At 46.4% G+C, this 27,280-nt stretch overlaps 4 protein-coding genes across 10 annotated transcripts; 2 read left to right on the top strand and 2 right to left on the bottom strand.

Annotated features, from left to right (window-relative positions):
* Window positions 1-172: 172 nt before the first annotated feature.
* Window positions 173-13,223, bottom strand: aspm (assembly factor for spindle microtubules). Its single transcript, XM_049719309.1, has 26 exons — window positions 12,792-13,223; window positions 12,432-12,575; window positions 10,826-12,176; window positions 10,537-10,629; window positions 10,368-10,460; window positions 10,143-10,289; window positions 9,839-10,066; window positions 9,688-9,755; window positions 9,477-9,618; window positions 9,052-9,182; window positions 8,676-8,851; window positions 8,454-8,599; window positions 8,094-8,179; window positions 7,816-8,028; window positions 7,401-7,605; window positions 7,139-7,293; window positions 6,865-6,993; window positions 6,579-6,773; window positions 2,520-6,266; window positions 2,295-2,444; window positions 2,033-2,224; window positions 1,740-1,932; window positions 1,124-1,278; window positions 708-884; window positions 449-621; window positions 173-351 (listed from the first exon to the last, which is right to left on the bottom strand). The coding sequence occupies exons 1-26, from the start codon at window positions 13,071-13,073 to the stop codon at window positions 249-251; spliced, it is 8,874 nt and encodes a 2,957-aa protein (XP_049575266.1). The 5' UTR covers window positions 13,074-13,223; the 3' UTR covers window positions 173-248.
* Window positions 13,224-13,898: 675 nt separating this feature from the next.
* On the top strand, window positions 13,899-19,166 carry depdc1a (DEP domain containing 1a). 5 transcript variants are annotated; one of them, XM_049725249.2, is made up of 12 exons: window positions 13,899-14,086; window positions 14,546-14,811; window positions 14,901-15,045; window positions 15,130-15,251; window positions 15,329-15,459; window positions 15,620-15,667; window positions 15,755-15,892; window positions 16,143-17,045; window positions 17,495-17,667; window positions 17,757-17,933; window positions 17,999-18,232; window positions 18,314-19,166. In XM_049725249.2, exons 1-12 carry the CDS (start codon window positions 14,033-14,035, stop codon window positions 18,446-18,448), a joined length of 2,526 nt encoding a protein of 841 aa, XP_049581206.1. In that variant the 5' UTR covers window positions 13,899-14,032; the 3' UTR covers window positions 18,449-19,166. The 5 variants fall into 5 exon arrangements, with proteins under 5 accessions (XP_049581206.1, XP_049581215.1, XP_049581220.1 ...); XM_049725258.2 differs by having other exon boundaries at window positions 13,900-14,086; window positions 15,142-15,251; XM_049725263.2 differs by having other exon boundaries at window positions 13,901-14,086; window positions 18,029-18,232.
* A 229-nt stretch (window positions 19,167-19,395) lies between these two features.
* LOC125976127 (retinal Mueller cells isomerohydrolase) lies at window positions 19,396-23,213 on the top strand. 2 transcript variants are annotated; one of them, XM_049732039.2, is made up of 14 exons: window positions 19,396-19,510; window positions 20,402-20,484; window positions 20,575-20,725; window positions 20,808-20,915; window positions 21,024-21,165; window positions 21,332-21,479; window positions 21,556-21,637; window positions 21,757-21,889; window positions 21,968-22,110; window positions 22,175-22,304; window positions 22,373-22,487; window positions 22,565-22,659; window positions 22,748-22,859; window positions 22,924-23,213. In XM_049732039.2, exons 1-14 carry the CDS (start codon window positions 19,440-19,442, stop codon window positions 23,067-23,069), a joined length of 1,659 nt encoding a protein of 552 aa, XP_049587996.1. In that variant the 5' UTR covers window positions 19,396-19,439; the 3' UTR covers window positions 23,070-23,213. The 2 variants fall into 2 exon arrangements, with proteins under 2 accessions (XP_049587996.1, XP_049587997.1); XM_049732040.2 differs by having other exon boundaries at window positions 19,510-19,658.
* A 145-nt stretch (window positions 23,214-23,358) lies between these two features.
* On the bottom strand, window positions 23,359-27,235 carry si:ch211-198n5.11 (methylcrotonoyl-coenzyme A carboxylase 2). Of its 2 annotated transcripts, none has more exons than XM_049732038.1 (12): window positions 27,073-27,235; window positions 26,096-26,260; window positions 25,833-26,029; window positions 25,562-25,740; window positions 25,415-25,495; window positions 25,071-25,249; window positions 24,769-24,985; window positions 24,593-24,684; window positions 24,318-24,474; window positions 24,119-24,241; window positions 23,802-24,026; window positions 23,359-23,726 (listed from the first exon to the last, which is right to left on the bottom strand). In XM_049732038.1, the coding sequence occupies exons 1-12, from the start codon at window positions 27,090-27,092 to the stop codon at window positions 23,640-23,642; spliced, it is 1,722 nt and encodes a 573-aa protein (XP_049587995.1). In that variant the 5' UTR covers window positions 27,093-27,235; the 3' UTR covers window positions 23,359-23,639. The 2 variants fall into 2 exon arrangements, with proteins under 2 accessions (XP_049587995.1, XP_049587993.1); XM_049732036.1 differs by having other exon boundaries at window positions 23,802-23,976.
* Between the last annotated feature and the right edge of the window lie 45 nt (window positions 27,236-27,280).

Here is a 27,280-nt window from a genome sequence, read left to right as displayed (position 1 = left end):
GCTATGACAGATGAATGTCACTTAGCAAAGAATGCATCGTCACTGGTCCGCAGTGTGTCGCGGTGTTGTTTGCTAGCAATAAAATAATTCTCCGTCTGTTGCTGCAAGCTGACATATGAACACGCAGAAGGCCCCAGACACATTCAATTTGCAGAGATAAAAATTGAATAAATCAAGCAACAAAAATGCATTTATTGTGGCCATGTATCTTAAAAACAAAGAAAAAATGAGCTAACTTTACAACCTATTTACAAGACAATGGAGAGAGTGTTGGCCAACATCTGAATGGCCTTGAGAGGATCCACGACATTTGCAAGTTTGTCCTTCCTGAGAACCCAGTCAGGTGCAAACCTATGAAAATAAAGAGCAGAGCCAGTGTCGGTCAATATACGCAAATCGTATATTGAAGCATGCACCCTTCTAAATAATAAAAAAAAATAAAAAATACCTGGGCACGGGTTGGGATTTGCGTGGCGTTGCCGGGACGTAGAAGCTTCCATTGAGTGACGCGTTCATCTTGTGTTTAGTTACGTTTCTTTCCGTATCCAACTTGTGTTTGCGGACGGTGAGGCGGTAAATACTTCCTAGCCTATCCAAGACTTTCGGAGAGCCCATCACCTCCTAGGAAAAAAACCCTCAAAGATTGTAACACCTTCAAAATATGTAACGGCAATTTTCTTTTTTTTTTTTTTTTAAGTGGAGTAGACCTCGGCATGGCTTTTGTCTTGCAGGAGCAGAATCAGCAGAAAGCAGGCTTTGGTGAAGATGCTGCCACCTTTATCAGCTACTTTATCTCCTGCTTTCCCTCGGTATCGCTGGATTAGGTCTACCAATGTCTCCACTGAGTTTTCCACCAAATACACATTCTTAATGGTTTTGTGGTACTGTTGAAATAGGACAAAAGACATTTGGACGAATAGCTTTGGATTTGACATCAATAATCACAAAGTAAAAACAAAAACAAAACAAAAAAGGCGTTCCCAAAAAACGTAAAAAATAATTAAAAATAAAAATATGCGACCCCTGTGGGGACAAAGCAGTACAGAAAATGGATGGATGGATGAATACACAACATATGAAGGAGAAAAAGTGTATGGCAGAGCAAGCTGGTGTGTGGTGTAACCTTGGAGAGGTTAAGTAGGATCTGGATGGAGAAGTTGATGACGTCCATGCAGGGCACGCTTCTGTTGCACGAGCGGATGAGGGTGAAGAAGACGCCGGTGGCGCCGCTCTCCACCAGATGCTCGCAGCACACGGGGGACAACCTGGTGGCCGTTTCTGCAAATGGCAATTTCAGTGATCAAATTTGGGCAAAGATGTTTTTCCTAGAATTATTTGGATCGACATCCAGTTTTGCTGCTCAAGTCCATATTATCCATGTAATGCCACACACCGTATTTTCCGCGCTACAAGGCGCACCTAAAAACCTCCAATTTTTTCAAAAGCCGGTGCGCCTTATATATGGACCAATATGGATTCGCGGATGAGGACTAACTTATTAAAATAAGCTTCACGTGTTTATTTTGTGTGATATTAACGTTTGAGCAACGTTATTTATTCTATGCACCTTATAATCAGGTGCGCCTTATATATGGACAAAGTTTTAAAATGGGCCATTCATTGAAGGTGCGCCTTATAATCCGGTGCCTTATAGTGCAGAAAATACAGTACATAAATACATAATACATAAAAAAATAATAACTTGAATTGAAACGACTTGCAGAATAGGATGAGCTTACCGAGGTTTTTCAGAGCTTCCAGGAGGGAGGAGAAGTGCTTATATCGAAGGATGCAGTCCAGCGCAGATGCGGTTTTGTTGCGCAATTGGTCCTCCTCCCGGGCGCCGGCGGAGACTTTACGCAAACACTCTCTCAACTTGACCACTTTGGCATTGTCATTCAGTCGGCGGGAGACGTGTCCTCTCCAAAGAGCCTAAGTGGAAAACATTTCAGAGATTGCAGACATATACTTTGAGGAATATTCAATCAAATATTCTGATACGTAGCATGAAGCAACGGAGAACGAACGCTACCTGAATTCTGACCACGCCCCGTTCAACTCTCTTCTGGCGCCGGAGGAGGAGGAACTTGCGAGCGGCACGTTGGATGACCGCCGCGGAATTGTGTCGACGGGCTAACCAACGGCGGACTGCTCTCTGGGCTGTGACCACCTTCCGTCGCTGTGCCAGATAGCGTCTCCGTTGGAACCTCGCTCGCACCAGATTCTGAAAGCAAGCAAAGGAATGCGTGAATGTTGTCTTTGGACTTTAAAAGATGCGACGGTTGCAATCGCACTTGTACGGCGATGACAGAGTGCATCTGTCTCTTGGCAGACTCCAAGACCCAGTGTGCTCGCAAAGCTCGTTGGATCTTGATGGCACTGAGGTGGTGGTAGACCGCGGCGGCAAAACCAAGTCTCCTCCGTGCACGGGTAGCCTCAAGTTCCTTCATGATAAAAACAATGACAGGATCACTTTTAAATGTGCAATACGCGCAAAGCCCCAAAGAATTGATCCGTACCCGTTTCCGTCCAATCCAGGCTCTGTAGTGCGTCTGAAGCGTAATCGTAGCCCGTCGCAGTCGCAAATACTCCTTCCGTTGTACGTTGGCGAGCAGCGTTGCTCGGACCTTCTGCTGCAGCTTTATGGCTGCCTCTCTCCTCTTCTGGAAGATGCGTCTGTGGACTGAGCATCTCCAGTGTGACTGGATCAAAGTGGCGGCCCGACTTTGCCGCCGAATGTCCCGCCTGATGCGGTGACCTCGATACGCAGCCTGAAGAACCACAGCAGACTGTTTGATTTGCAGGAACTTATGTCTGTCTTGCCTTTGCTGTATTGAGGCCCGGAAGTACTTCTGAATGATGATAACAGACGCACACACCAGCTGAAATTTCACAAGCTCGACGTGCCTTCGATATGCCGATTGGATCACAGTGGCTGCCCGGTGTAATCGAGCAATGCGCTTGCAGCTTTGCTGGCCTCGGTATGCCGCCTGAAGGACGATGGCGGCGCCGCGCACTTGCAGGAACTTTCTCCTCTGAGATTTTGCTGCCGCAGTAGCACGAAACCTTTGCTGAATGGTCAGCGCAGAAGATTTCAATTCCTTGAAGCGCTTGGACTGACAATGAGCTCTGAAAGCTGTTTGAATAGTCGTAGCAGCCTGAGACATGCGTCTGATGGATTTTCTTGATTGGCTTCCACGGAAGGCGGCTTGGAGGCAAATCACAGCGTTCCTGACTTCCTCGTAATGTTTGACCTCGAGGCTTCGCTGTCGTTGAGCTCTAAATCTCTGCTGCAAGATGCCGATGGCCCAGAGTTGTTTCTTCAAAGTCCGTTGCTGAAGATGCCTCTTAAAGTTTGCTTGAATGATGGTCGCGGCGCTGTGCATCCCAGCAATTCTTCTTCTCTCCAAATGACCGCGGGAAACTGCCTGCAGACAGATGACTGAGGATCTGACTTTGAGGAAATGCCGCCTTGCTTTCTTTTGAAGAACGTGGGCTCGGTAGCCTCTTTGGATGATGACGGCTGACAGACGGACGGCCTGGAATTGGACTTGTTCTCGGTGCCTTCTGAAAGCAGACTGGATGACAGTTGCAGCCTGATGCCTTTGTCTGATGGCTTTTCTTGATTCCATTCCCCGGAAGGCGGCTTGGAGACAAATCACAGCTTTCCTGACTTCTCGATAATGTTGAACCTCAACGTTTCTTTGACTGACAGCTCTAAATCTCTGCTGTAAGACACAAGCAGCCCAGCGTTGTTTCCTGAAGAGCAATTGTTGCTTGTGCCTCTTGAAGTTGACTTGTATGACCGTCGCTGCTTTGTGCATCTTGGCGATCCTTCCTCTCACGGAGCGACCCCTGAAAGTCGCCTGAAGAATGATGGCAGAGGATCTGATTTTGAGGTAGTCTCTCCTCTGGTGTTTCTGGAGGATGTGTGCCCGGTAGAATCTCTGGATGACAACGGCTGACAGACACACGGTCTGGAATTGGACTTGTTCTCTGTGTTTTCTGAACGTAGACTGAATCAAAGTGGCCGCCCGATGCCAACGAGCAACATCCTTCCTGAGCCGCCGTCCTCTGTACGCGGCCTGAATGATGATTGAGGACTTGCGCATGTTTTGATAATGTCGCATTTGAGCTTTGGCCGCGATGGTGGCGTGGTATCTCCGTTGCACGGCGAGCGCTGCCGACTTGAGGGCGAGGTACTTCTCGCGTTGACGGTGCGCTCGGAAAGTTCTCTGAATGGTCGCGGCAGCCTGATGCTTTTGTTTGACAAGTCGTCTGGATATCACCGCCCGGAGGGCGGCTTGTAAGACGGCGACAGCACGTTTCTTGGCACTCAAAGCCAGCCTCTCTCGTCTCATTTCTTTGTTGGCTTGGTAACGAGCTTGCACAACACCGCAAGCCCATCGAAGCCTCTTGTAGTATGTCATCTGCCGATACCGCCGGAAATGCGACTGAATCTTCACGGCAGCGTGACGCTTGATGCTCAACTGCCTTCGGCTCTTGTGTCCCCTGAAGGCTGCTTGGATGCAAATGGCTGCTCCGCGCTTTGACGCAAATTGCAGCCGTGCTTCTCTCATTGACCTCACAGCTCGGTACCGCTGCTGGAGAACCAAAGCTGCCGTCTTCAAAGCCAGAAATTGATTCCGCTCTTGGACGGTGCGAAATTTTCTCTGAATGACGCTGGCCCAACGGTGCATCTGTGCAATCTTCACGCGGGCGGAGTAGCCGCGATATGCGGCCTGGATGATGACCGCAGCAGATTTTGTGCTTCTGTACGTCTCCCGCTGCCGATCCATGAGGATTTTGGCCCGGTATCGCTCTTGAATGGTGATTGCGGCACACTTGGTAGCAAGATAAGCCGTCCGGACTCTGCGCATTCTGAACAAAGCCTGGATTGCTCTGATGGCCTTGTTCCTCTTCTTGAATTCTCGTTTTGCTCTCCAGCCTCTGTAGACCGCTTGGATTTTTACGGTGGCCTTCTTTAGCTCTTTGTACTCGTGCCGCTGCGCTCTGCCTTGGAGTCGAGCTCGATAACGGCACTGGATGATGACGATCGCGCTCTGAAGGAGAACGTACCGTTTTCGACTCAAATACATTCTGAGCGCGGACTGGATGATGGTTGCGGCGTTGCGCTGTCTCTTCAGGTCTCTTCTGACTTTCATGCCCTGAAATGCGGCCTGGATCGTAAGAGACGCTGCCCTCTTCTGGAGGAACGCCATCCTGGTTTTCTTTCTGAGCATATAAGCCCGGTAGCGCCGCTGGATGACAATGGCGGATCCCTTTTTGGAGCGGAAGTCCACTTGAGCCTTGTACCGGCGGTAGTGTACCTGGATAATTGTTGCACACTGGTGGTATTTTTTCATCCTCATCCTGTCAGCTCGGCCTCTCCAGTGGGCTTGTACATTGAGTGCGGCCTTCCTTAGCGTGTCATACTCCCACTTTGTTTTACAAGCTAAAAGTGTGGCTCGGCGCTTTTGCTGAATTGCAACTGTTGCTTTTCTCAGGATGACGTAGCGCTTTTGGGAAACAAATTTTCTGAAGGCAGCTTGTATGACAGTTGCTGCAGTGTGCCGTCGCTTCAGCGCGTCCTGCTTTCGTTTCCGACGGTAAGCCACCTGAATGGTCCTGGCGGCACGGCGCATCTTGACAAATCTTTGCCTTTCGGCGTCTCGTCTTGCAGAAGCCCTGTACCAGCGCTGGATTAGGACTGCGGCACGTTTCATTTTCTCGGCCAGATTCCTGACGCGGTGCCCCCTGAGGGCACTCTGAATGATGATGGCCGAGCTGTGTTGCAACTTTTGCCTCTGAAAGTCACACCTTTGCGCCTGACCTCTGTAGTGGGCTTGAATGAGCAAGACACTTCTTTGGATCTTTCGATATTGGCGTGAGCACCTTTGCATTCTGTAAAAAGACTGAATCTTGACAGCGGCAGCTGTTCTTTGGGCCATTTTCTCCATTTGCCACTTCTTATATGCGCTTTGAATTATTTTGGCAGCATGGTTTTCTTGTTGAGTTTTCTGGATTTTCCACAGCCTGTAGCCTCTCTGCATTTTCACCACTGCAGCTTTGAGAGTCAGATAACGCTTGCGTACGTTTCTGGCATGAATCTGAGCTCTTAAATATCTCTGCAAGACAGTTGTCGCCCGGCGGACTTTCACAAAGGCAGAGGCGGCTCTCTTCATTCGCCACTGCGCTTGGACAACAATGGCGTTGTACCGGAGTCGCTGGTAATATCTCGCCGCTGAAAACTTTCTCCACTGTGCCTGCGCAGATAACAAACAAGTGTTTGTCGACCAATTCCACGAGCCTCTTTACATTTGCAGTACATGAATTTGTGATGTATACTGATAAAACGGCCGCCATTAACAAAAGGTGGTCGTGACTCGGTGGCGGTTTTGCAGACTTGCGCAATGCTGACGATTGCCTCAGTGAGGCTGAGTCTAGCAACAGAAGATAGCAAATAGCTGAGATGAGGCCCCGGCTGAGAAAATGGAAACTGGCGGTGGTTGACTGCATTTGTGTGTTCCCGCTATCTTTTGTTGACAGAATCACAGCAATAGAAGCGATCGAGCTACCTGGATGATTGTTGCGGCTTGATTCCGTCTGATGAGGAGCTCTGCCTCTTTTTCTATCCGCAGCTTTTTGCGGGTAACAAAGCCTCTCCAGGCTGACTGTATGATTATGGACGCTGCATTTTGCTTCTTGGCCCGGCATCGCAGGAGGAACCGCTTGACAAACGCCTGAATTTTCCCAGCAGCCATGTTCCGCTCCTGTTTCAAAAAGAAGCAATGGTTGCCATTATTTACTTGCGTGACAGATATTGGACCTGCGAAAGCAGTTTGCCTTCCATGTGTGAGCCACCTGGTAGAGTTGCCAGTCTTTCTTAATCCTGTAATTCCTCCAGACACTTTGTATGATGCGAGCTGCTCTGGTTTCATTGCGCAGGTCCAAGAGACGAGCACACAGGAAAGAAACGTAAGATATTACAACCTGTTGAAGAGAGACATTTTGAGGAAAAAGGCCAGCTTTTCTTCTACCTTCAGACATTGGCCAAGTTTGTTACAACCTGGAGTCGCAACATACTGAAGGAGTCTTTTTTTTGGAGATGTGGTGAGATGCTAGTTTGGCGACCCACCTTCTCATTGGGGATGGTGTTGGACATGTCAGCTGGGTTGATCATGGCGGGCACGCCGCCCAGGAAAGCCGCTGCGGTGTTAACCAGCCGGAAGTTGCTTTTCTCATTTTCCAGTAACTCTTTAAACTCCGCAGAGTGACACGAGGCGCCTGTTCCTGTAAATCACAAACAACAAAAAAACTCAAATTTGGAGCACATCCATCCATTTTCTGTATCGCTTAGTCCAGTATATCTAATTTATTTCGAGATTGGCGAGACCGACCGTGTGGGCTTTCGAGAGCGTCGTCAAAAGAGCTGTCGGAGTCGAGGGCCGAGCGGTTGAGCTCCAGGCGACCCCTGGATGAGCAATCTACGGTTTGGGTGGTGCTGTGGTGGACAGACTCCTCCGCTATGAGACTGGGATGGTAGTGATGGATGAGGTAGCAGAGGACACGGCCGTCTGAGAACGTCACAGTGAAGTTTTCCAGCTGAACAAAGGCAAAAGTGATTGTTATTTAGAACAGCGAAGAAGGTGACTAATACATTTAAATGTTGATGTTTGAAGCAGAAGAATAATTCTGGTTTAGCCCATACGAGTACCCTCCTCTCCCACTTTTAAACTGACACATTGCAACGGTTCGAGACAAAGCAACCTGGCAACAAACAAACACGACAGCAATCTGACAACAAGATCTCACCGTGAGATGATAGAAGTCACACACGGCTCGGGCCCATTCCATCAGCAAAACTATTTTGTTGCTACGGTGGTCGTACGGCGCCTTGGTTTTCAGCGCGCCGGTCGCAGGGTCCCGGCCGGCCCTGGCAGATGCCAACCTCTGCTTTGACCGCAGAGATCGCCTCAAGAAAGCAATCTCCTCCCGCAACTGATGCTCATCCAAAATAAGGTCCACCTAAACGACAGATTGTTGACATTAGTCCAGATCCATCCGTCTCGTACCATGAGTCAGATACACACCTGAAATGAAAAAATTATTTTCCACAAGAGGCTCAACGTCTTCTCCCTGTGCCCATCCACTATGTCTTTGGAACTTATGATGGAGCCTGGAAAGAAAGACAAGAGTCCCAATTTGATGATGAACGTGTACAATTTTGTTTTGATTGATCTTAAATTTAAAAAAAAATGTCTTGATAGTTTTAGGAAATCTTTGAAGAAAGGAAACACCATTATTGGTAACTGCTCAATTTACTGAACCAGGAAGCTTATTTTAGGTCATGTTGACCATTTTGCCACCCAAATGCGAAATCTGTGGAACTGAATTGATTCCTTTCACTTTTGACAAGCTTTTGGTTCCGCTGAGCAATGATAATTAATTACCATGTTCGTCGTTCAGGTCGACCCCTCTGATTTTAAGTACTTGCAAGGCAATATCCACGTTGTGGATTTTTTGCAGGCGGCTGATGGCAGGCAGTCGCAGCTTTGCTGACAAGCTCCAATCCTTTGTGAGGAGCTCCATGACTCTCCTAAAGAAAAACAAACACAAGCCAATGATAACCCGCAAAATTGGGCAAAGTACGACATGGACGTTGTGTCACTTACGCCAGTCGAATTCCACATTTCAAGTCAACAGACAAATTCACCACGGCGTAATCGAACTCGTCAAGCGGGGTTTGAACATGAGACACCGGGAACCCGAGGTAGCCCAGATGCCGAGGAAGAATCCCCTCTCCGCTTAAGAAGTCTCGTGAGAAGGCCAGCAACAAGTCTTTACTTGTCTGCAAAAAAATAAATACATGATCTAAATCAAACCAAATCCAAAAACAAAGGAACACCATTATCTTTGAGGAAGCAACATCTGTAAAGGAAATGACATGAAGATGCGAAGAATTACAATGATAGCTGACCGAGCCAGTGCAAATTTTATAAATATGACAAAATCTGATTTGCATCCGTTTTCATGTTTCCTAAGACCAACCTTGAACTCTGCGTCAACACAGAAGAGGCAAGGGTCATGCTCAATCAGGCGAGATCCTTTGGCCTTGTCCAAGAAGCACACCAGCAAGAGCAGCTTCTTCAGAGTGAAGCTCGACAGCGCCTCCTCGTGGCCTGAACCGAAGAGACAGACAGCAGCACAATCCAATGTTTATTTTGTAAATGTGTGCAGCGCGTTGGCAAAACCAAAAAAATTGTATTTTTCTCTCATGTGGGACTCAAAGTACTAGTGCAACAGGAGTCCTGATGAATTGCTTCAGAGTCAAGAAAGCAAAACCATTAATATATAGTCAACGATATTTCAGACAAGATTTGGCTCATGAAGCTGCAATCAAATGAGAATGCATTTAATGTTTTTAATATTTAAAAATAAATAAAGGAAACGTGCAGACAGACCAAGTAGATTACCGTCTTTGTAAAGATGAGGAACTTTGGCATGTCTGAACTCAGCCGCGATGTCGGGATTCCACAGTAGACGCTGGAGGATGAACATAGCCAGACCCATCGCGTCGCTGTTGCTCTCCAGCGAGATCATCTCCCCGAAGATCGTCTAAACGGAAAGACCACTTTTATCCGCCACACTATCAACAGAAAGAATAAAAGCAGAAGCGAGACATACCTCAAGCCCAATCCTTAACCACAGAGGATTATAGGAAAGAAGCCAGTTGAGGACTTTTTGACGTTCACCTAAAAAAATATATATATATATTCAACTTTAAAAAACAACATATTACTTTTTTTTTTTTTTTTAATCCAGTGGTCGGTCGTACCGATATCTTTCCAAAGATGGCGGTCTTTGCGGATGAGGAGCCTCTTGGCCTCCACTTCGAGCTCCAACCTCTTAATGGCCTTGACCATCGTCTCCGAGGTGAAGAGCTGACAGGCCGCCCTTCGGAGGCGGTTCAATTTTCGCCGGGCTGTGTACGTGCGGAAAGACACCTCTTCTTTGGTGGGAGCTTTCAGAACACTGAAGTTGTCACTGCAGCCCGTTGCGCTCACTGTGCAAAAGATCATTTGAAAAGAATTAAGATGTCGAGTCAATAAAAACTATTGTCAGAGATGTCAAATTACAACCTTTGGTCGTTTCCGTGTTGACTTTGAAATCATCCGGGGTCAGGACGTAGTTGAGCCACCAGGAGAAAGCGCTCTCCTGCTTCTCGATCCAACGCTCGTCATAGAACATGTTCTTGGCAGCAAAAGGAAGTGGATGTCTGGGTATGGCTAACAACACGGCAGAACTTTCTTAATGACCCAATCACATCATGGATTAAACACCTGAAGCAGAAGAAATAAAATTACCTGTCTGAGTGGGTTTGACAAAGACCAACTTTGACATTGCCACCGGAGCCATCTTGCTACGTTCTGTTCTGGATGACCTCAGCGAGATGGCACCTTGGGACAAACCACGAGCGGCGTTTTGAAGTCCATCCTAAGCATAGCTAAGGAGTAAACATAACTTGTGTGATACCTCGCAGCGGGAGCTTGCTGCTTGCTGGCTTTGTCTGAGCCGAGACGGACGACTTTATGGTCCTCGCTGGAGTTTTCGTTGAATGCAGAGAACCTGTGTGGATAAAATACAGTACAGCGTTTGAAGTAAGAAATAAAAATAATAATTCCTGGTACTGTACAGAACTCCAGAGGGCACTTGCTATTATTGGGGGAGCGGGCTAGCCCAAAATCTGTACTTCATTGACTCCCACTGAATTGCATTTTCCGCTCTTGGATTTTTACATTCACAGACTCGTTTTGTGAAGTACCTTTTGACTTGACCGATGGCCTCCGAGACGCGGCGCTGTCCAGCATTGATTTCCCGGGCTCTCGTCTCCAAGTCACCATTTTGCTCTTTTTAACCAGCTCGGTTTTCTCACCGTTGTCAGTCTTGGCGGAGCCTTTCGAATGCTCACTCTTCCTCTTTCTGCCCATTGTCACAGTATGAACGGGGAAGATGTCATTTTGGGTGGACTGATTGGCTGAGAGCAGCCAGGGAAGGAAATCCGTTTCAGGTTGGTGATGATTTGATGCGTTGCTGCAGTGAAGTGGAGAAGACTGGCCCAAGGGTAACGGGGGGGACATGGTGAATGTGGCGGGGGGGACATTGTGGGATGGGGGGGTGACACCCGAGTGAGCTCGAGGAGAGCTTACATGCACGTTAACAGGCAATTGTGCATCGTCCAGTTTCGGTGTCTGTTTGCTGGTCAATTCCTGGAGTGTTTGGCTGCCAATTTCCTCGGGCCTCTCCGTTTGTGCGTCTGGTTCTATCACGGGAAGTTGGGGGCTCTCCGGTCCAGACTCACTCTGGCTGCTGCCTTCCAACAACTCAAGTGTTTGCTCCATCAGACGCCGCCTTGACTTCTTTATTTTTCGTCCACTTTCGCAATTCATCGCTTTGCTTTTTATCACCGTGTCACAGTTGAAAGATCGGACGGTCAGTTTTTTGGGCTTTTCGGCTTTGGCAGCACCAACCTCTTTCCTGACAAAGAACGTCAGCCTCGGCTCCGTAGACTCTGACTGGTCTGGGCTACTGGGACGGGCTTTGAAGCAGTCAGGACCCTTGTTTTTAAACTCCAGGGAATCCGAAAATTCGCAACTCGAACTGGAGTCTTTAGGACTGCAGTTGATGGGAGCGAGATCAGAGTTGATGAGTGCCAACGCATCGGTCAGACATAACGCCGGGCCTTTGGGCACCGTCACAGGACCTGCGTGTTCCGCCGGCTCAACGTGAGGCATGAGCTTTTTGAGCTGCTCTGGCGTCCCGATAGGTGAGAGTGTCGTGTTCAAAATTTTAGCAAGCTCTTTGTTTTCAAGCTTCCCAGCCAAAGAGCCCAAACTACCATTCATCTCGTTCTCGTTTGTGACTAACGCAAGGCGAAGGTGCTTCTGATGGACCACGTTCACCTGATCCGCTAAAAGGAGACGCTGTTCCCCACTGGACTTCACTCTGCTTGTTTTTCCATCATTGAGGGGAGCAAGTGGACTGCGGACTGTATACTGTTGCTTCCGGGACATACGTATTGTTTTATTGGCAGCCATCTTCTTCAGAGGCGTTCTGTAGGGAGATCCTTTTTCATATCCCCTTTTCTTGTTTTTAATGACATCCCATAAGCGCCTCTAAAAAACAAGAATAAAGAGCATGAGTGGTTAAGCAATATGACATCACAGTTTCTCAGGAATCAGCTTGCTAAGGTCACATGATCAAATCCTGAAAACAGGTGAGCACATCTGTGACGTTTTAGTATCATTGGAAGCGATGCACTCAACAAATCCCAGTTGATACCCGAGTGCATCACTTGCAATGACACTAAAATGTCACTTCTGTGTTGAATGCATGAGAATGGTGTGTTTTATTTGAACCAGTGTAATTACCTTTTTCTTTTGAGGGGCCTCTGCCTTCCCCAGCAAAACGGCCTGGTGCTTGAGGACCCCATTGGCATTGAAAATAATCAGCTCTCTGATTCCTCCCTCTTCAGTTGGAGTCCAGGTGAGAGTCAGGGTATATGAGCTCTGGGGCTGGAATTTTTTTTTTTACATCGTTCAATCACGTGATAATTCATTTGGGCAACTTCATGATGATTGATCATTTGGCATTAGGAGTTAAATTTAGTTGACAACGCAAGAAAAGAGATTATATGTTGTTTACGATTGTGCCAAAGTAACCGATTAAATGTCCGGCTATTGCACAAATGTTCTGTAAAGAGTTTCAAACTAGAAAACAGAGGAACATACCCGAATCGTGAATGTATCGCTGTCCACAGAAAAGCCTTTTCTCGATGGGATTTTATGGATAGCCACCGCAATCTCTGCATCCTCTGTTGGATTTTCGATGCGCAAAGCAGTCGATTTGGATGTGCCTAGCTTCACAGTTCCAAAAGATACAAAAGGAGCCTTTGAAAACAAGGCCAGGCTCAAAACAGCAATGTCGTTTTCCTTGTCATTGTCGCCATTCCTTGTTGGACTAAATTCCATTAACCCACCGTGAGCGGAGGATAAGGCTATAGTTTCAGGCATGTCGCTACCGTAATAAAGAGCTACATTCCATGCGATTTGCTGGTTCGTAAAATTATTTATAGCTCGATATACACTGCTGTTGACTGTAGAAGTAGTTCCGTCAACTATCACGCTGTCCCTAACGTACAAGACACTCGTTTATTTTCTCACGTCAATGGAAAGTTTTGAATTCAGCAATGGATCAAACAGCCAATGATAATCGAAGAGCGGCCGCCTTCTCTCCAATAGTAACCGTCTTTCTGTCAAACTGAAAAAAGTAAACAGCATTCAGCCAATCAGGTGCCAGCTAAGGTCCACCCATCTGCACCCACCACTCAAACCGCTCAAAATTACTATTTAAAAATAATAACTTCCATAATGATCAACAATTTTTTTGTAGGGCCCCAAATTAAATAAATTTCCCTGCAGAAACAGGTAGTAAATGTTCTTTTACTATTAAAAGAAAACTAATGTGAAACACCATTGTTTGCGGTAAATTTCTGCTTCATGACAATTTCCAATTTGTGAACAAATTGATTAAACCAATGAAGCAAACACTTGTTCGAATATTTTCTTTTTTTTCCTGATAGTATTGGTCTTATTTTGGTTCTAAATCGGGAGATGAAATTCCGCTACTATTCAAACAATGGTAAATCTGTCTTCCGCTTTCAGAATGTGAGCAGTGGTCTGCAGTGTATGTATTAGACGTGTACGGAAAAAAAAAGAGAGAAATTCAAAAATAAAGCACAAGCGGTGTCTCGAAATTAGGCTTTTGAAAAACAGACAAGTACAGTTATTATGATTGCCTACGTCATCGCTCGACGTGAACACGTGATTATGTAACTCTCCAATCCCGTGGCAGAAACTCACGGCTCGTAATTTTAAACGCACGGCTGGAAGGAATAATTATCATTGTTGAGATTCGCCTATGCTCTTGCAAACTGTTGTCCATTTGAAATGATCTGTTCTATTATTTTGGAATGAACATGAGTTCGCATATCATCACTCCTGGGCCGTACCGAGCTACGAAGCTGGTAAGTTCACGTTAACAAGCTAAACGTGCTTGCAGGGAAACGGCCCATGTTTTCAGCAAATGCATTTTTAGTCGTGTATTTAGACAAAATCTGACTTCGTGAACATCAAGCTGTTGTCATTAAAAATTTCGAATGATAATAATTATAACCCAGCGGAAAAGATGATTCTTAGATTAAATCGTTTACGTGGCAGTTTATTGTATTGGTAGGTTAATCATTGTTTATTTATTCATTATTAATTGGACAAATGCTTTCGATTTGGAGTTACAAATAAATTCAAATTTAGTAGTCTGCTTTCTAACGATACAATTTAAAAGCCCTGTTCATTTCAAGCAGCCTCCTCTGTAGTGGAGTTCATCGAAAAATGTAATTCCTGTAGAGATTTCTCGCAAACAGATGAATTTATTGTACAACATTGGTTCTAGACAAGCAGTACTAAATTGTCTTGTCTGGTCTCAGTGGAATGAGATAACTCGTCTGTTCCGGGCCGGTATGCCCCTGAAGAAGCACCGGCAGAACTTGAGGAATTACAGTTCCTGCTTCACGGCACTGGCTGCTGTGGACTGGCTGCACCAGATGCTCTGCTGCAACAGCAACTTTGGTCCCGAAGTCACCCGACAGCAAACAGTCCAACTGCTCAAGAAATTTCTGAAGAACCACGTGATCGAGGATGTGAAGGGCCGCTGGGGCACAGAGGACCTGGAGGACAACAACACACTTTATAGGTCATTTTTAGCTGATCATCAAATAGGTATTGTATGGCATTTGCTGCCACGCCATGATGACATTATCCATGTCTTTTCTTATCTCAAAGGTTCCCGTCCACCTCTCCGTTGAAGCCCATCCCGTGTCCAACTGTGCCCTCAGCTTCCAAAGGCATAAAGAAAAGGTCTTCATTTCGAGACAAGGAAGGTTTCTTCAAGTTTAAAAGCCTGAAGAAAAATGAACAGGAGGCCGAGGTAAGCTAAATTGCATACAAAGATGACAAATGACATCCTCTGATAGTAGAAAAAAGAAAATCCGAATATGAAAATGTCACAAAGTGTCAATTTCAGGAGAGTGGCCAAGTAGAAGAAGAGCAAGATTCAGGAGAGCAGCAAGTACAAAGGCGAGATCTGACTGGAGATGACGAGCGAAATATCTGGAGAGACACCACACTGACCCAGTAAGAAGAACACACGTCACCTAAGAGATTTTATGACGACAGGACGATAAATTATTCGCCTTTCTGTTGTGTTCCAGCCTGCAGAAGATTCTAGGTGTGGCATCTCTTGATGAAGTGTTGGACCAGCGTTGCATAAACCCTCAGCACATCATCCATAACATGACCAAAGTCAACAAGCATGGTGTGGTCACCCTGGACGACAAGACCGGTACATTCTGGCTTTGATTATTAAGATATTTCACACCATTGCTTTTATGTCCCTCGGTTGACATCACAGTTTTTGGTTTTATATCAGCAAAATGAAAGGGAATTTGCATTTTGGATAATGTGAACCGTGGTGAGAAGTGTCATTTTAAATGTTTCTTTAGATGACCTTCCTCATTGGGTTTTGTCGGCTATGAAGAGCCTGGCCAACTGTGAGTTAACTGTCAATAACAAAATATTTATTGATCTTGTTATATTACTTGTTTGCTGTGACAGTACGACTTATTTTTCTTTTTCAGGGCCAAAGTATGACAGCGCGCAGTCGTCCTATCCCGGTTTTGAACGGGATGTTTTCAAAACGGTGTCGGACTATTTCTACAGCCTTCCGCGGCCATTACTCACCTATGAATTGTATGAACTGTTTATCAACGTGCTGGGTAGGTACTGGCGCTTGTTGACGATTTTGACAATTTGCCTACGTTTTATCTATCAGGTTTTGGTTCTCTCTTCTTTGACAAAAGCTAACATTGTTATTGGCGTCTGTGCTTTTCCTATGTGCCTGCTGCGTTGTCTTTGGTTGTGTGCAAGTTTGAACTAACCGAAGCGTCTCCCTCCCTTCTACCGCCCGCTTGCTTCGACTCTCTGCCCGCACCGCTCGGCCCTTGTCTGCCTGCCTCTCCCTTCTAGTGTACTGTGGCTACGTTGCACCACCTGCCGCGCACCAACACGACAAACGCAAGAAGCGTGATCTTCCCTCAGCACCTCCCGCAGCCAAGACGTCATTCCGCTCCACGGAATGTCTCCTTCTGTCACTGCTGCGACATGGATCGTGCGATGAGACCGAGTCTCCCATGAGTGACGTTCTTGGCGGGAAGGTTCAGTTCCAGCTCGCGCCGCCGAGACGATGCCCTGCCGATGCCGGCCGGTTCGGAGGCAGCTACACGAGCCTGAGTGCTGCTGCCGGCTCCTCCTTCGGGTGCCAAACCAGAAGCTCCTCGCTGGAGACCATCCTAGATGACTCCGCCCCTCTGAGCAGAAAACCCATCTTTTCATCCAATGACAGCCTGGCATCGTGCATTTCCAGCAACAGGAACCAGGCGAGGGGCTGTCATTCCGACTCAACGAGAACCACAGTTTCATCCGTGATCGCGCCACGCCCACCGAGGGTACACACTTTGCGACCAAGGAGCGCCGGCAGCTGTCTGGACATCGTTGTGGAGAGCAATGAAGAATCTTTTAAGGAGAGCAAGTGGCGCTGCCGAGCCACCAGCTGCCTGAACGTGAACGCCCCCGAAGAACGGCCTGACTCCCGTCTCGCCACAGCCTCCCTCTCGTTTCCTCACCGCAGCTGGTCTGCATCTCCCGCAACCAAAGCCCGCTTGCCTCACGCTACCTCAGAAGAAACTCGTGAGCCCCGACTGGCTTCCGTTACGTCCAGTCTTTTGACCCTGCCGGCGCCTGTGGTGGTCCGTCGCTGCCTGAGCGCTTTGGATGTGTCCAAGTTGCCTCGACGCACTTCACTGTTCAAAGCGTCTGCATTGCGTGCGCCTACTGCTGCAACGCAGCCGCCCCAACCAAAATCTGAGTACAGTAAGACCTCACCCTCTCCTCTCCGTTTGTGTGTTTGTGCATGTGTAATCCAACTAACACCATCTAACATCACTTACATTTCACGGTCAAGAAGCATTGAAAGTTTCAGAGCGCTTTAAGCAGGTTGTTGTTCATTGCCAGTGAACACACACACAATTCGAACATGCAGCTAATAAATGAGTAACTCGCAAACTCTCCTGTGATGCCGAGTGACAACGATGTCCAATTCATACGTAATTCATCATTCACCCTAATTGTAGTTCGTTAGCCTGTCGTCCATCAACCCGCCCGTTTAAGTTTTGTCATTACAAATGTGGCTTTGTGTGTCAACTGATCTTGCCTGCATTACAAGATCAAACTCAAAGACTGAAGCTGAGCGTGTTTTGTGTTACATTCACGTGTCAAGGCACTCGGATGAGCGCTTTGTCTCTCTCTGCGTGTGCGCTCAGGACTTCTCCAGCCTCAGAGCGAGGGTGTGGCCGTCGAGGCGCTGCAGCTCTGCACCCTCCTCCTCCCGCCCGCCTCGCGCCGCAAGTTGCAGCTGCTCATGAGGATGATGGCTCGCATCAGCCAGAATGTGGACATGCCGCCGCTCCACCCTGACATTGGCACCCGTACACTGGTCAGAGAGAACTGACCAGCCCTCATCTTGACGCTAATTCAGATTCCCCATAATCCGAGCATGTTGTCGCTTTCTCTTTGCTTTTTCAGATGGTCCACACGTTTTCCGGCTGTGTCCTGGGCAGCGCTGACGAGTGTGATTTAGATGAGCTCTTAGCGACCAGATTGGTTTCCTTTTTAATGGATCATCAGCAAAGCGTTCTGTCCGTCCCCGAGTATCTGCTCGGCGCCATCAATGATCACGTGCAGTATTTGCGCACGTCACAGGTAAAGTCCTTAAAGTTTTTTTTTTTTTTTTCCTGCTGTCCGTGTCACTCAACGTGTGGCGAAAGGATGAAGCCACACGCTTTTCTTGCCCGCAGGTCCCAGTAGAAGACACGACCAACGACGCCGGAGAGCTGGCCTGCGCTCCGCTGCCGATGTACACCTTCTGCCGTCAGATTAGCGGCGCCGAATTTGAGCAGCAGAAGCTGTCGTATTCCCAGAAGGCCATGCAGGATTTACTGGAGATGTTGGTGAGCGACCAAAACATGACAGAGAAGGACAGACGCAAAAAGTTGAAGCAGGTAAAGATGGATCCTGGGCATCACTGTCTCTATTTTCAGTCAGCGTTTTGTTTTGTTTTTTTGAGAGTTGTGTTGTTTCAGTTTCAGAAGCAGTATCCCGACATCTACGTCCAGCGGTTCCCCTCCACAGAAAAAGCCAATAAGAGAGAAAGCAAGCCAAAGATAAAAGCGCCACTGCTCATTAGAAAGACCAAAACATTCAGCATCAGGAGCTAAGCTGTACTCGCACATCAGTCAGGATGTGACATGGCAAACTTGCTCGCACTCTTTTTGTTTTTTGTGACACAGATGGGAAGATATGAAGGCAGGTTGAGTTGTTGTTGATTTTGCACAGCTTTCTAATGTTCAACTGTTCACAAACAGTAGGATATGTAGACAAGTACGTTTGGGAGTCGGATTCTAGATTTATTCATTGAAATTAATATTGCTAATTTGAGACGCCTTTGCTTGGGAAAACTCTTTGAGGCAAGTATTATTATTATTTACTAAATGTTTTATAAGACTGATCAATTACTAATGTTTAGTTCCTTTGTCCTTTAAAATTCACAATTGCGTCTTTTTGGTTTTCCATTGCAGCCCTGGGAAAGGATTGAAGCTTTTTGTATCGTTCTAGATTGTTGGGTCATACAAATGTTTTGTTTTTTATGCTAGGACTAAAAGCTGTAGTTTGAACTGTTGGTACATTTAGGGCCCCTTGAGGGTTTTATTAAGCACCTGTTTTCTTTTGGCTATTTTTAAGCCTGGCTTTAAATTCAAAATTAAAGTTCCAATTCCCTGATCTGTGCTATTTATTGGTCCCAACCTACTTGAAGTTTTATTAGACTGTGGTAGCTGTTTGGAAGTCCCATAGGCACTGTTTATAAAGCCATCTACACTTGTATGTGTTCTTCTCCAACTATGCAAATCCCTGGGAAATAAACACATTCAGCTGTTACCTATGTGGTCTTTTGTTTATTCATTTTTATGCTTGAGTTAAAAAGTCAATCTTCTGTAATATGGTCCCTTTAAAGCTGACATTTTGAAAAACAATTTGGAAAGTTTTCCTACGCTGAGTTTCTTCAAGCTGTCTGGAACTAATTAGAGCGCATTCTTTCGTATGCACAACCAAAGCGATGAAATGTGGGCCCTCGGCCTTGCCAACTAAGCATCCCCCCCAGGTAAACAAAGGCCTTTTTTTGTAGGCTTGGAGAATGTTCGGCTTGAGGCCATGAGCCAGACAGTGCCTCAAGACAAGGCTGGCTTGTTCGGCTCAACTTTGCACAGCTTGGAGGAGGAAAGGTAAGAGGGGAGCAAAAGCAAATGAGAAGAAGAGATGAGGGGAGGAGAAGGAGGAGGAGAATTCTCACTCTCATAACAGGAAATCAGTGCGTGTGGTTTAAATTTAGCTTGGGAAAGACAAAAGAGCGTACTGCAGTATGGTGAGCCAGTGAGTATCTCTTTTCTTTTAGTTTTTTCTTGGCGTGCATGAATAAGACCTAATACTGAAAAAGCATTGAAACAGTTAAATGAAATAAGCAACTTGTAGTTTACCTCAGTAGAATGGCTTAGATGAGGCAAGTTAGTTAGTTCAGCAATGCAAAGTTTTCCTCGTCGTGTTTGTATGTCTAACTTCTATGCAAGGTCCTGCGTATGTGACATATGTCCAAAACATTCCAGGACTGGTGTCACCACAAAATATTTTCGAACTACTAACCACAAACGTTCCCCTTTAAAATGGAGTGCGAACACACTAACACCCTAGTGAGAGATTTCTTACAGTTCCTCCAGCCATCTTGATTTCATTTACGTCTTCAAATTGGGCCGGTTTGATCAAATCAAAAGGGGTCCGCTCCACGTTGGGTGAGTGAGTTGGGAGATTGCTCCAGCATGGCGATATGCTTCTCGGCAAGGAACTGTCAGATGCTCAGGGCATTGTGAGCAGCATCTCGCCTCTTCTGGCGCACCGAATAGAGCATGCTGATCGATTTTATGTGGGCCACACTGAAAGGAAAATTTCATTTCGATGGTTGTGACACCAGTTCTGGAACTTCTCTGACAGAGCGGACAAAAAAATGATCAGAATCAGCTTTATTGGCCAAGTTTGTCCATGCCAAACAAGGAATTTGATCTTTTTGTGATGGAATTTTGTTCTTTGCTGATTGCAATTTACAAAGTGGAATTCTTGTCCAGTGTGGACCATCCCGCTGCTGGCTACAGGAAAATCTTTGAGACTGTCGAGGAGTTGAACGAACCAATTCCAGCCAAGATCACTGGTAGGAGTAAACATTCCTTAAGATTTGTAGAAAGAAATTGTCACCAACAATTTTTATCTGAACAAAATTAATTTTGTGCCTTCTGTGAAGGCCTTTTGCCAACATGGCTGGGCGGGAGTCTTCTCAGGATGGGACCGGGTCTTTTCGAGGTCAGGGACCAAGCATTCCATCATCTGTTTGACGGACAGGCTCTGCTGCACAAGTTTGACTTGAAGAACGGTCAGGTGACCTACTCGAGAAAGTAAGAAGTGAATGCTTCCAGAATGTCTGATGTGGTGCCTCCCTGCCACATCACTGTGTTGCTTCTAATTCTTCTTGTTTAGGTTTTTAAAGACAGACGCATACGTGCGTGCGATGACGGAGAACAGAGTGGTCATCACTGAGTTTGGCACAGCAGTCTACCCTGACCCCTGCAAAAATATCTTCTCCAGGTCAACTCGCCTGAATTCTAGATTTCCACCTGGGCTTCTTTGTAACAAATACATGAAATGTTTTCATAAATAACCAACAACTGACTTGTATTTATTTATTTTTTTTAGATTTTTCTCCTACTTCCAGGGAATCGAGGTGACCGATAACTGTGTGGTGAACATCTACCCAGTTGGGGAAGACTTTTACGCCGTTACCGAGACCAATTACATCACCAAGGTCGATCCCGAGTCACTGGACACTTTAAAGAAGGTGCGAGTCAACTTGCACGCCACTCATGCAAGTTTGATGTTTGACTTGAGCGCCAGTGAGGCGCAAAGTAAAATTTGAACTAGACTTTTACCCCGATATTCTCTCAGATGCCATCTAGCTACTGTTGCTCCACGTTGTTTTGTCTTTTTGAATGTGCTTGAACTAGGTGGACCTGTGTAAGTACCTGTCAGTCAACGGGGTAACAGCTCACCCCCACTTTGAGGCGGATGGTACAGTCTACAACATTGGTAACTGCTTTGGCAAGAACATGAGCCTCGCGTATAACATTGTCAAGATCCCACCTGCTCAGAAAGGTGAGTTGGCTTCACGTTGTGCGGCACACTACACCTGAGCACTTTTTTTTTTTAGCCTTTACCTTTGTGCTTCCAGACAAGTCGGACCCCTTAGAGAAATCCCAGGTTGTCGTACAACTCCCGAGCAGTGAGAGGTTAAAGCCCTCCTACATACACAGGTAGTGAGGAAGCAGATGTTCCTCAAGTCATTGTGACATCTAGCGTGAGACCTCAGGATTTGATGCCCCTAAAATGTCTGTCTGCGCCTCCCTGTTTTTGTTTTTGTTTGCTCCGCTAGTTTTGGTTTGACCGACAACTATTTCGTGTTTGTGGAGCAGCCTGTGAAAATCAACCTGCTCAAGTTTCTGTCGGCTTGGAGTGTCCGAGGAGCCACTTACATGGACTGCTTTGAATCCAATGAGAGCATGGGGGTAGGTGGGCTTGTCATTTATCTTATTGAGTCTAGACAAAACCAGGACCTGATTAATGTCATGCGTGTTTTTCCCTAGACATGGTTTCACCTGGCCTCGAAGGAGCCAGCAGCATATCTGAGCAGCCACAAGTTCAGAACATCGGCATTCAACCTCTTCCATCATATTAACGCGTACGAAGACCAGGGATTCATTGTCGTTGACCTCTGCGTGTGGAAAAGGTAAGCGTGACCACGTGCGGTTCACGCGACTTGCTGTACTTTTCACACTTGTCTCTGTGCACAGCCACGACTTTGTGTACAAGTACCTGTATCTGGCCAACCTGAAGGGGGAGTGGGAGGAAGTTAAGAAAGCTGCCATGAGAGCGCCTCAGCCCGAAGTCAGACGATACGTCCTGCCGCTGGATTTACACATCGTGAGTACACACGCGTAACGAAACGTAGATGTGTAAAATTGAAAATTGGTCTTTGTGTGGACCTTTAGGAGGAGCAAGGGAAGAATCTGGTTTCTCTACCATATACGACTGCAACCGCTGCTCTTCGTAGTGACGGAACCGTCTGGTTGGAACCCGAAGTCCTCTTTTCTAAAGCAAGACAAGGTGCCACCTTTTTGTTATGTTATGGCTTCTGGCAGTTTCACACATTCTTGGTTGTCTTTGTCTGCACCATCTCCCAGCCTTTGAGTTTCCGCAGATTAACTACTCCCGGTGTCGCGGCAAGAAATATTCTTTCGTTTATGGTCTCGGACTCAACCATTTCATCCCTGACAAGGTGGGAAGATAGCTGAAGCAATCTATAGGAACATCCGTTAAACTCAAGAAACGTTTGGAACAATGATTCCTTTGTCAAATGGATGCAGATCGTCAAGTTGAACGTGCAGACCAAAGAGACGTGGGTGTGGCAGGAGGAGGAGTGCTATCCTTCAGAACCACTCTTCGTAGCAACCCCGGGAGCCACGCAGGAGGATGACGGTATGAAGCTTTAAACAGGCACGTGTCTCCTCCAAAGGTAACGTTGAGCCAACCCGCATGGCAGGTGTGCTGCTTAGTATCGTCGTGAAGCCAGGAGCGGAGATGCCGGGCTTCCTGCTGGTGCTGGATGCAGCCAAACTCAGCGAGCTGGCCAGGGCAGAGGTGGACACCATCTTTCCAGTGACTTTTCATGGCTTCTACAAGCCGTGATCAAACATGCATCGTCGGGTAGCCGCAACAGTCCGATAGTCTTTCTTCGGTAAGCACAGTACCGGTGACGTATTGCAAAACAACCGAAGACAAAGCAGCATGCTTGTTATTGCTACAGGTGAGGCAAACACTTTATACGGTTGCTGCATTTATAATTGGCAAGAAAATGTTCAATTATTTTTTTCTATATCATAACATTTCAATTGCTGAAATAAAAACAAGGATTTTATAGAATGCCTTTCTCTGTTTTGCTACAAAAATAGCTTTCACAAATGCAATTTCAATGCAATTAAAAGTAGTACAAACTGTCAATTTATGACTCCAAAAGAGCACTCAATTTAAGTTACAGTGCATTTTCTCAACAACATTTTTCTTTACATCGCTCAATTGACTTGCGTGTAGGTTCAGCTCCCACAGGTGAACCTTGGCAAGTTACACAAACTATTTTGTGTAACCACTGAAGGCACCAAACATCCAACTTCCAGTCCATTTTAGCGGACAAAGGCACACATCAGAACATGTCGGTAAAAGTGATTGATGTCCAAGCCAGCATGTGCGAGACGGATGTTTCTAAATCCGTAGAAGTGTCAATCGGTGTTTCTCTGTCGAAAGTTGAAACTGCTGCTGTTTGATGATGTCCAGACAGTCCCCAAGAACCTGCACATGCACACACGTTTGCATGACTTGAATTAAGCGGTGTGTGTCGGATGACAAACGTGCACGAGACTTGACCTTTCGAGTGTCTTGAGGAAGAATGACTCCATCGTCCCAAAGCCGCCCGGAGGAGAAAAAGGCTGAGCTCTCCTCTTCTAATGTCCTGTTCAGATTGCGCTCCATCTCGTTTCTGTCCTCCCCATCTTCCAGTTGGAGCAGTGGGCCGACTTGACCTGGGGCCGTCACGGACACCCTGGCATTGGGCCACAGGAACAGGAAGTTGGGTTCAAAAGACCGTCCGCACTGGAGACGAGCGGCAAAGAAAATGAGCTTTCCTCACTGTTAACTTGACCAGTCTTTGGAATACAAATACTAAATGATGGAACTCGTCTTACCATTGCATAGCTGTCGGCGCCATGGCAACCGCCAATCACCACAGTGATTTTGGGTACAGAGGCGCAGGCCACGGCTGACATCATTGAACCTTGAGCCTTGAGACGGTTGCTGTTCAGCTCTGCCTAAAACAAAGCCAAGAGAAACATTATCTGGCTGGAAGAACATTTTGTTTGGCCTTCAGGCGGGTCGTGTGTTGACCTGCGCCGCTGAAAGGGTGCGTGGGGCTGACGGCGCAGTGTTCTGGAGAAAGACGAGCGGGACGTCTCGCTGGTCGCACAGTTGGACAAAATGGCTGCCCTTCAAAGCAGCCTGATAGGACAGCTCCCCGTTGTTGGCCACAATTCCGACAAGGTTTCTGAGATCAGGACCAGAAAAGAAGCACACGCTAAAACCATGACTTAAGAAAAGGCAACAATAAAAATCCATTGCCCTTGTCGCTATTATTGGGTCGCGCGTGTATTTTATGTGATTACCCGTGGATCTTTGCAAAGCCGGTTACGAGCGTGCTTCCAAAGAGAGCTTTAAATTCCTGGAAGCGGCTGCCGTCGCTCAGTCGACTTATAACCTAGAGAAACAACGCTGACCGTCAGCGTCACACGTTTATTGCTGGCTTGTTCATCAAATGTTATTTTTGTGGTGCTTAATGGACCATTTTAACATCCAGACTGTAGTTGTAACTTTTGGGGGCAAGGCCAAGTAGTTCCTCTGTGCTGTAAAGCGGCCTGTCGTCTTCTTTCCTCTTTCTCAACATCTCTTCGCCCTCCTCCTCTTCAGGCAGCATGAAGTTGAGGGTGGATATGATGTTTCGGGTGTACTCAAAGGCCTCCTTCTCTTCCCGGGCAAAATGATCCACGCAGCCACTCACCCTGTCAGCGGAACATTTAGACTCGAATGTAAATCAATTCCAGCAAACGAAATCATCACAGCTTCCTTCCACGGTCGCCAACGTACTCGGCATGAAGCCTGGCTCCTCCGAGGTCCTCTGGTGTGACTTCCTCGCCCGTGGCAGCCTTGACCAGTGGCGGTCCTCCCAGGAACATGGTCCCGATCCGATGCACCATCACCGCCTCCTCGGCCATGGTGGGTATGTAAGCTCCGCCCGCTGTGCACGAACCGCACACCACCGACACCTTTAGCGTGGGGACTGGCCTATTAGTTAAGAGGACTTTGCGTTTGAAAATCCTTGACTGATCATTTTGAAGAAGAGTACAATAATATAGAGTCGATTTTCTAAATGACAGTTCAAAGTATCTTTTTTTCATCTTTCTTTTTTCTCAGAGTTGAGATTACCTTACCTGTGGAATCTTCATTGCAGACATGATGGCTTCATTATAAAATGTCCTCCCTCCCTGGTTCTTATCGGGAAAGATCTCGGACTGTGGATGTTTGACCGATCGTGTAAGTCCAATATTTGACAAAAGAACGGCGCATGAACAACCGACCTGCAATGGCAGGAAAGCGCCTCCAGAGTCAACCAGGTAGACACACGGCAGGCGGTTCTGAATCGCCACCTCTTGTGCACGCAGTTGCTTCTTGACGGTGATGGGATAAGCCGTTCCGCCCTTCACCGTGGCGTCATTGGCGATGAACACACACCACAGGCCGTTGATCCTTCCAACACCTACATGCGTGTGCGTTCAAACATACGCAAAGTAGCAGTGAGAACTGAAGAACTTAGTACCGAAAATACACCTCAAGTAAGTGGTTTCTGACCAGTCAGGCAGCCAGCAGATGGGATATCTCCATACGGCAGACCCAGACCTGCAAAGCGAGACAGCTCGAGGTAGTCCTCGTTGTCCAATAGTAGGCACAGTCGATCCTTAACCAACAACTTCTTGTTCCTCTGAGTGTGTCTCGCAACAGCGTTGTCACCTCCTCCTTTTGTCACCTTCTCATTCAACTCCATGTACCTGGAAAAACATTCAATCATGTGGAGCTGATGTAAATTTGACACCAGTCCAATGTAAGTCGCTTACTTGTTGTGGCACTTGTTGCTGTTTCGAAGGTTGGCTTCGTAAACATGCTTGTGGATGTCTTGGAGAGGAAGCTCTAACACTGGGAAGGCGCTACGCAGAGCTCTCTTCCTTTTGGCTGCTGTGCTCATGTGCTGGAGTGAACACCGCTGATGCTGCACTGCCATGCTGAGCCACACAAATTAGACACAGAAATTAGTTAAGGAATGGAAAACATTGCAGATGAGACAAGAATTATAATTGACATAAATTATAAGTGCATTGGAAATAATAATATGCTTTTGTTTATTTTGACACCACTTTTTATTGCATTCACATCAATATTTACATATATATTTTTTTATTTTCTATGAAGTATTTATAAATGTGAAAATGTGTGTTTTTTAATTCTTGCATTACATTAGCACAGTGGTTCTTAACCTGGGTTCGATCGAACCCTAGGGGTTCGTTGAGTCGGTCTCAGGGGTTCGGCAGAGCCTCCACTGAGGAGGCCCGAACAAACCTGATTTATTGTGTAAATTCTGATTTGCCAGTATGTCATTTGTTGTGAGTTCATACACTGTGTTGATTTTGTTATTTGAACAAGGGGATGTTCATGCACGGCTTATTTTGGGCACCAGTAAAAAACATCGATGTCTTGAATTTCAAAAAAATATTTTTATTTTTCCCTAAAGAGGGGTTCGGTGAATGCACATATGAAACTGGTGGGTTTCGGTACCTCCAACAAGGTTAAGAACCACAGCATTAGCACAAGGAGCAGTTATATGCATGCTAGTATTATTGGCACAATGCAAGCAAACGTTTAACAATTTTTTTTGACGTAAACCAAACGTACATAAAGTTCATAAAATCTGTCTTATTACAACCGCCGATGCTTACTACTAAAGGTAGAGCAATGCATGCCAAAGGTCATAATGCATCTTCGTGTGACCGAACGAAAAGAAACCTGTCAAGATTGTTGAAGAGATGACAATTATTACCTTGCAATAGAGCGATACATGTCTACGGGTGTCTGTCTGCTCTGCAGCTGAAAACTCGACCGTCAAAAAAAAAATAAAAAAATTCAAAAACATAAACAGTGAATAACTTGCGGTATCCGTTTCTTGTTCTTTGTTTTATTTGCTGACCATTTGCAATCATGTGTAACTACCGCCCTCCAAAGGAAATTAGTAGGTAAACCAGTATCAA

The sequence above is a fragment of the Syngnathus scovelli genome, chromosome 10, assembly GCF_024217435.2.
Source record: "Syngnathus scovelli strain Florida chromosome 10, RoL_Ssco_1.2, whole genome shotgun sequence".
Lineage (NCBI taxonomy): Eukaryota > Metazoa > Chordata > Actinopteri > Syngnathiformes > Syngnathidae > Syngnathus > Syngnathus scovelli.
Note: the sequence above shows the minus strand (reverse complement) of the source record. Positions and strands in the feature narration are given on the sequence as shown.

What these genes read in the sequence shown, in the direction of transcription:
- aspm (XM_049719309.1), bottom strand. Translation starts at nt 13,073, where the DNA reads ATGCCTGAAACTATAGCCTTATCCTCCGCTCACGGTGGGTTAATGGAA. An exon ending in GCCATCGGTCAAGTCAAAAG is followed by an intron (nt 10,630 to 10,825) that starts GTACTTCACAAA and finishes TTATCCACACAG; the next exon opens with GTTCTCTGCATTCAACGAAA. An exon ending in CAGCAAGCTCCCGCTGCGAG is followed by an intron (nt 10,461 to 10,536) that starts GTATCACACAAG and finishes GTTTGTCCCAAG; the next exon opens with GTGCCATCTCGCTGAGGTCA.
- depdc1a (XM_049725249.2), top strand. Translation starts at nt 14,033, where the DNA reads ATGAACATGAGTTCGCATATCATCACTCCTGGGCCGTACCGAGCTACG. An exon ending in GACAACAACACACTTTATAG is followed by an intron (nt 14,812 to 14,900) that starts GTCATTTTTAGC and finishes CTTATCTCAAAG; the next exon opens with GTTCCCGTCCACCTCTCCGT. An exon ending in CACCCTGGACGACAAGACCG is followed by an intron (nt 15,460 to 15,619) that starts GTACATTCTGGC and finishes ATGTTTCTTTAG; the next exon opens with ATGACCTTCCTCATTGGGTT.
- LOC125976127 (XM_049732039.2), top strand. Translation starts at nt 19,440, where the DNA reads ATGAGCCAGACAGTGCCTCAAGACAAGGCTGGCTTGTTCGGCTCAACT. An exon ending in AATTCCAGCCAAGATCACTG is followed by an intron (nt 20,485 to 20,574) that starts GTAGGAGTAAAC and finishes CCTTCTGTGAAG; the next exon opens with GCCTTTTGCCAACATGGCTG. An exon ending in TGCCGCTGGATTTACACATC is followed by an intron (nt 22,305 to 22,372) that starts GTGAGTACACAC and finishes GTGGACCTTTAG; the next exon opens with GAGGAGCAAGGGAAGAATCT.
- si:ch211-198n5.11 (XM_049732036.1), bottom strand. Translation starts at nt 27,092, where the DNA reads ATGTATCGCTCTATTGCAAG. An exon ending in AGCAACAAGTGCCACAACAA is followed by an intron (nt 26,030 to 26,095) that starts GTAAGCGACTTA and finishes ATGTTTTTCCAG; the next exon opens with GTACATGGAGTTGAATGAGA. An exon ending in GCGCCGACAGCTATGCAATG is followed by an intron (nt 23,977 to 24,118) that starts GTAAGACGAGTT and finishes GCCCAATGCCAG; the next exon opens with GGTGTCCGTGACGGCCCCAG.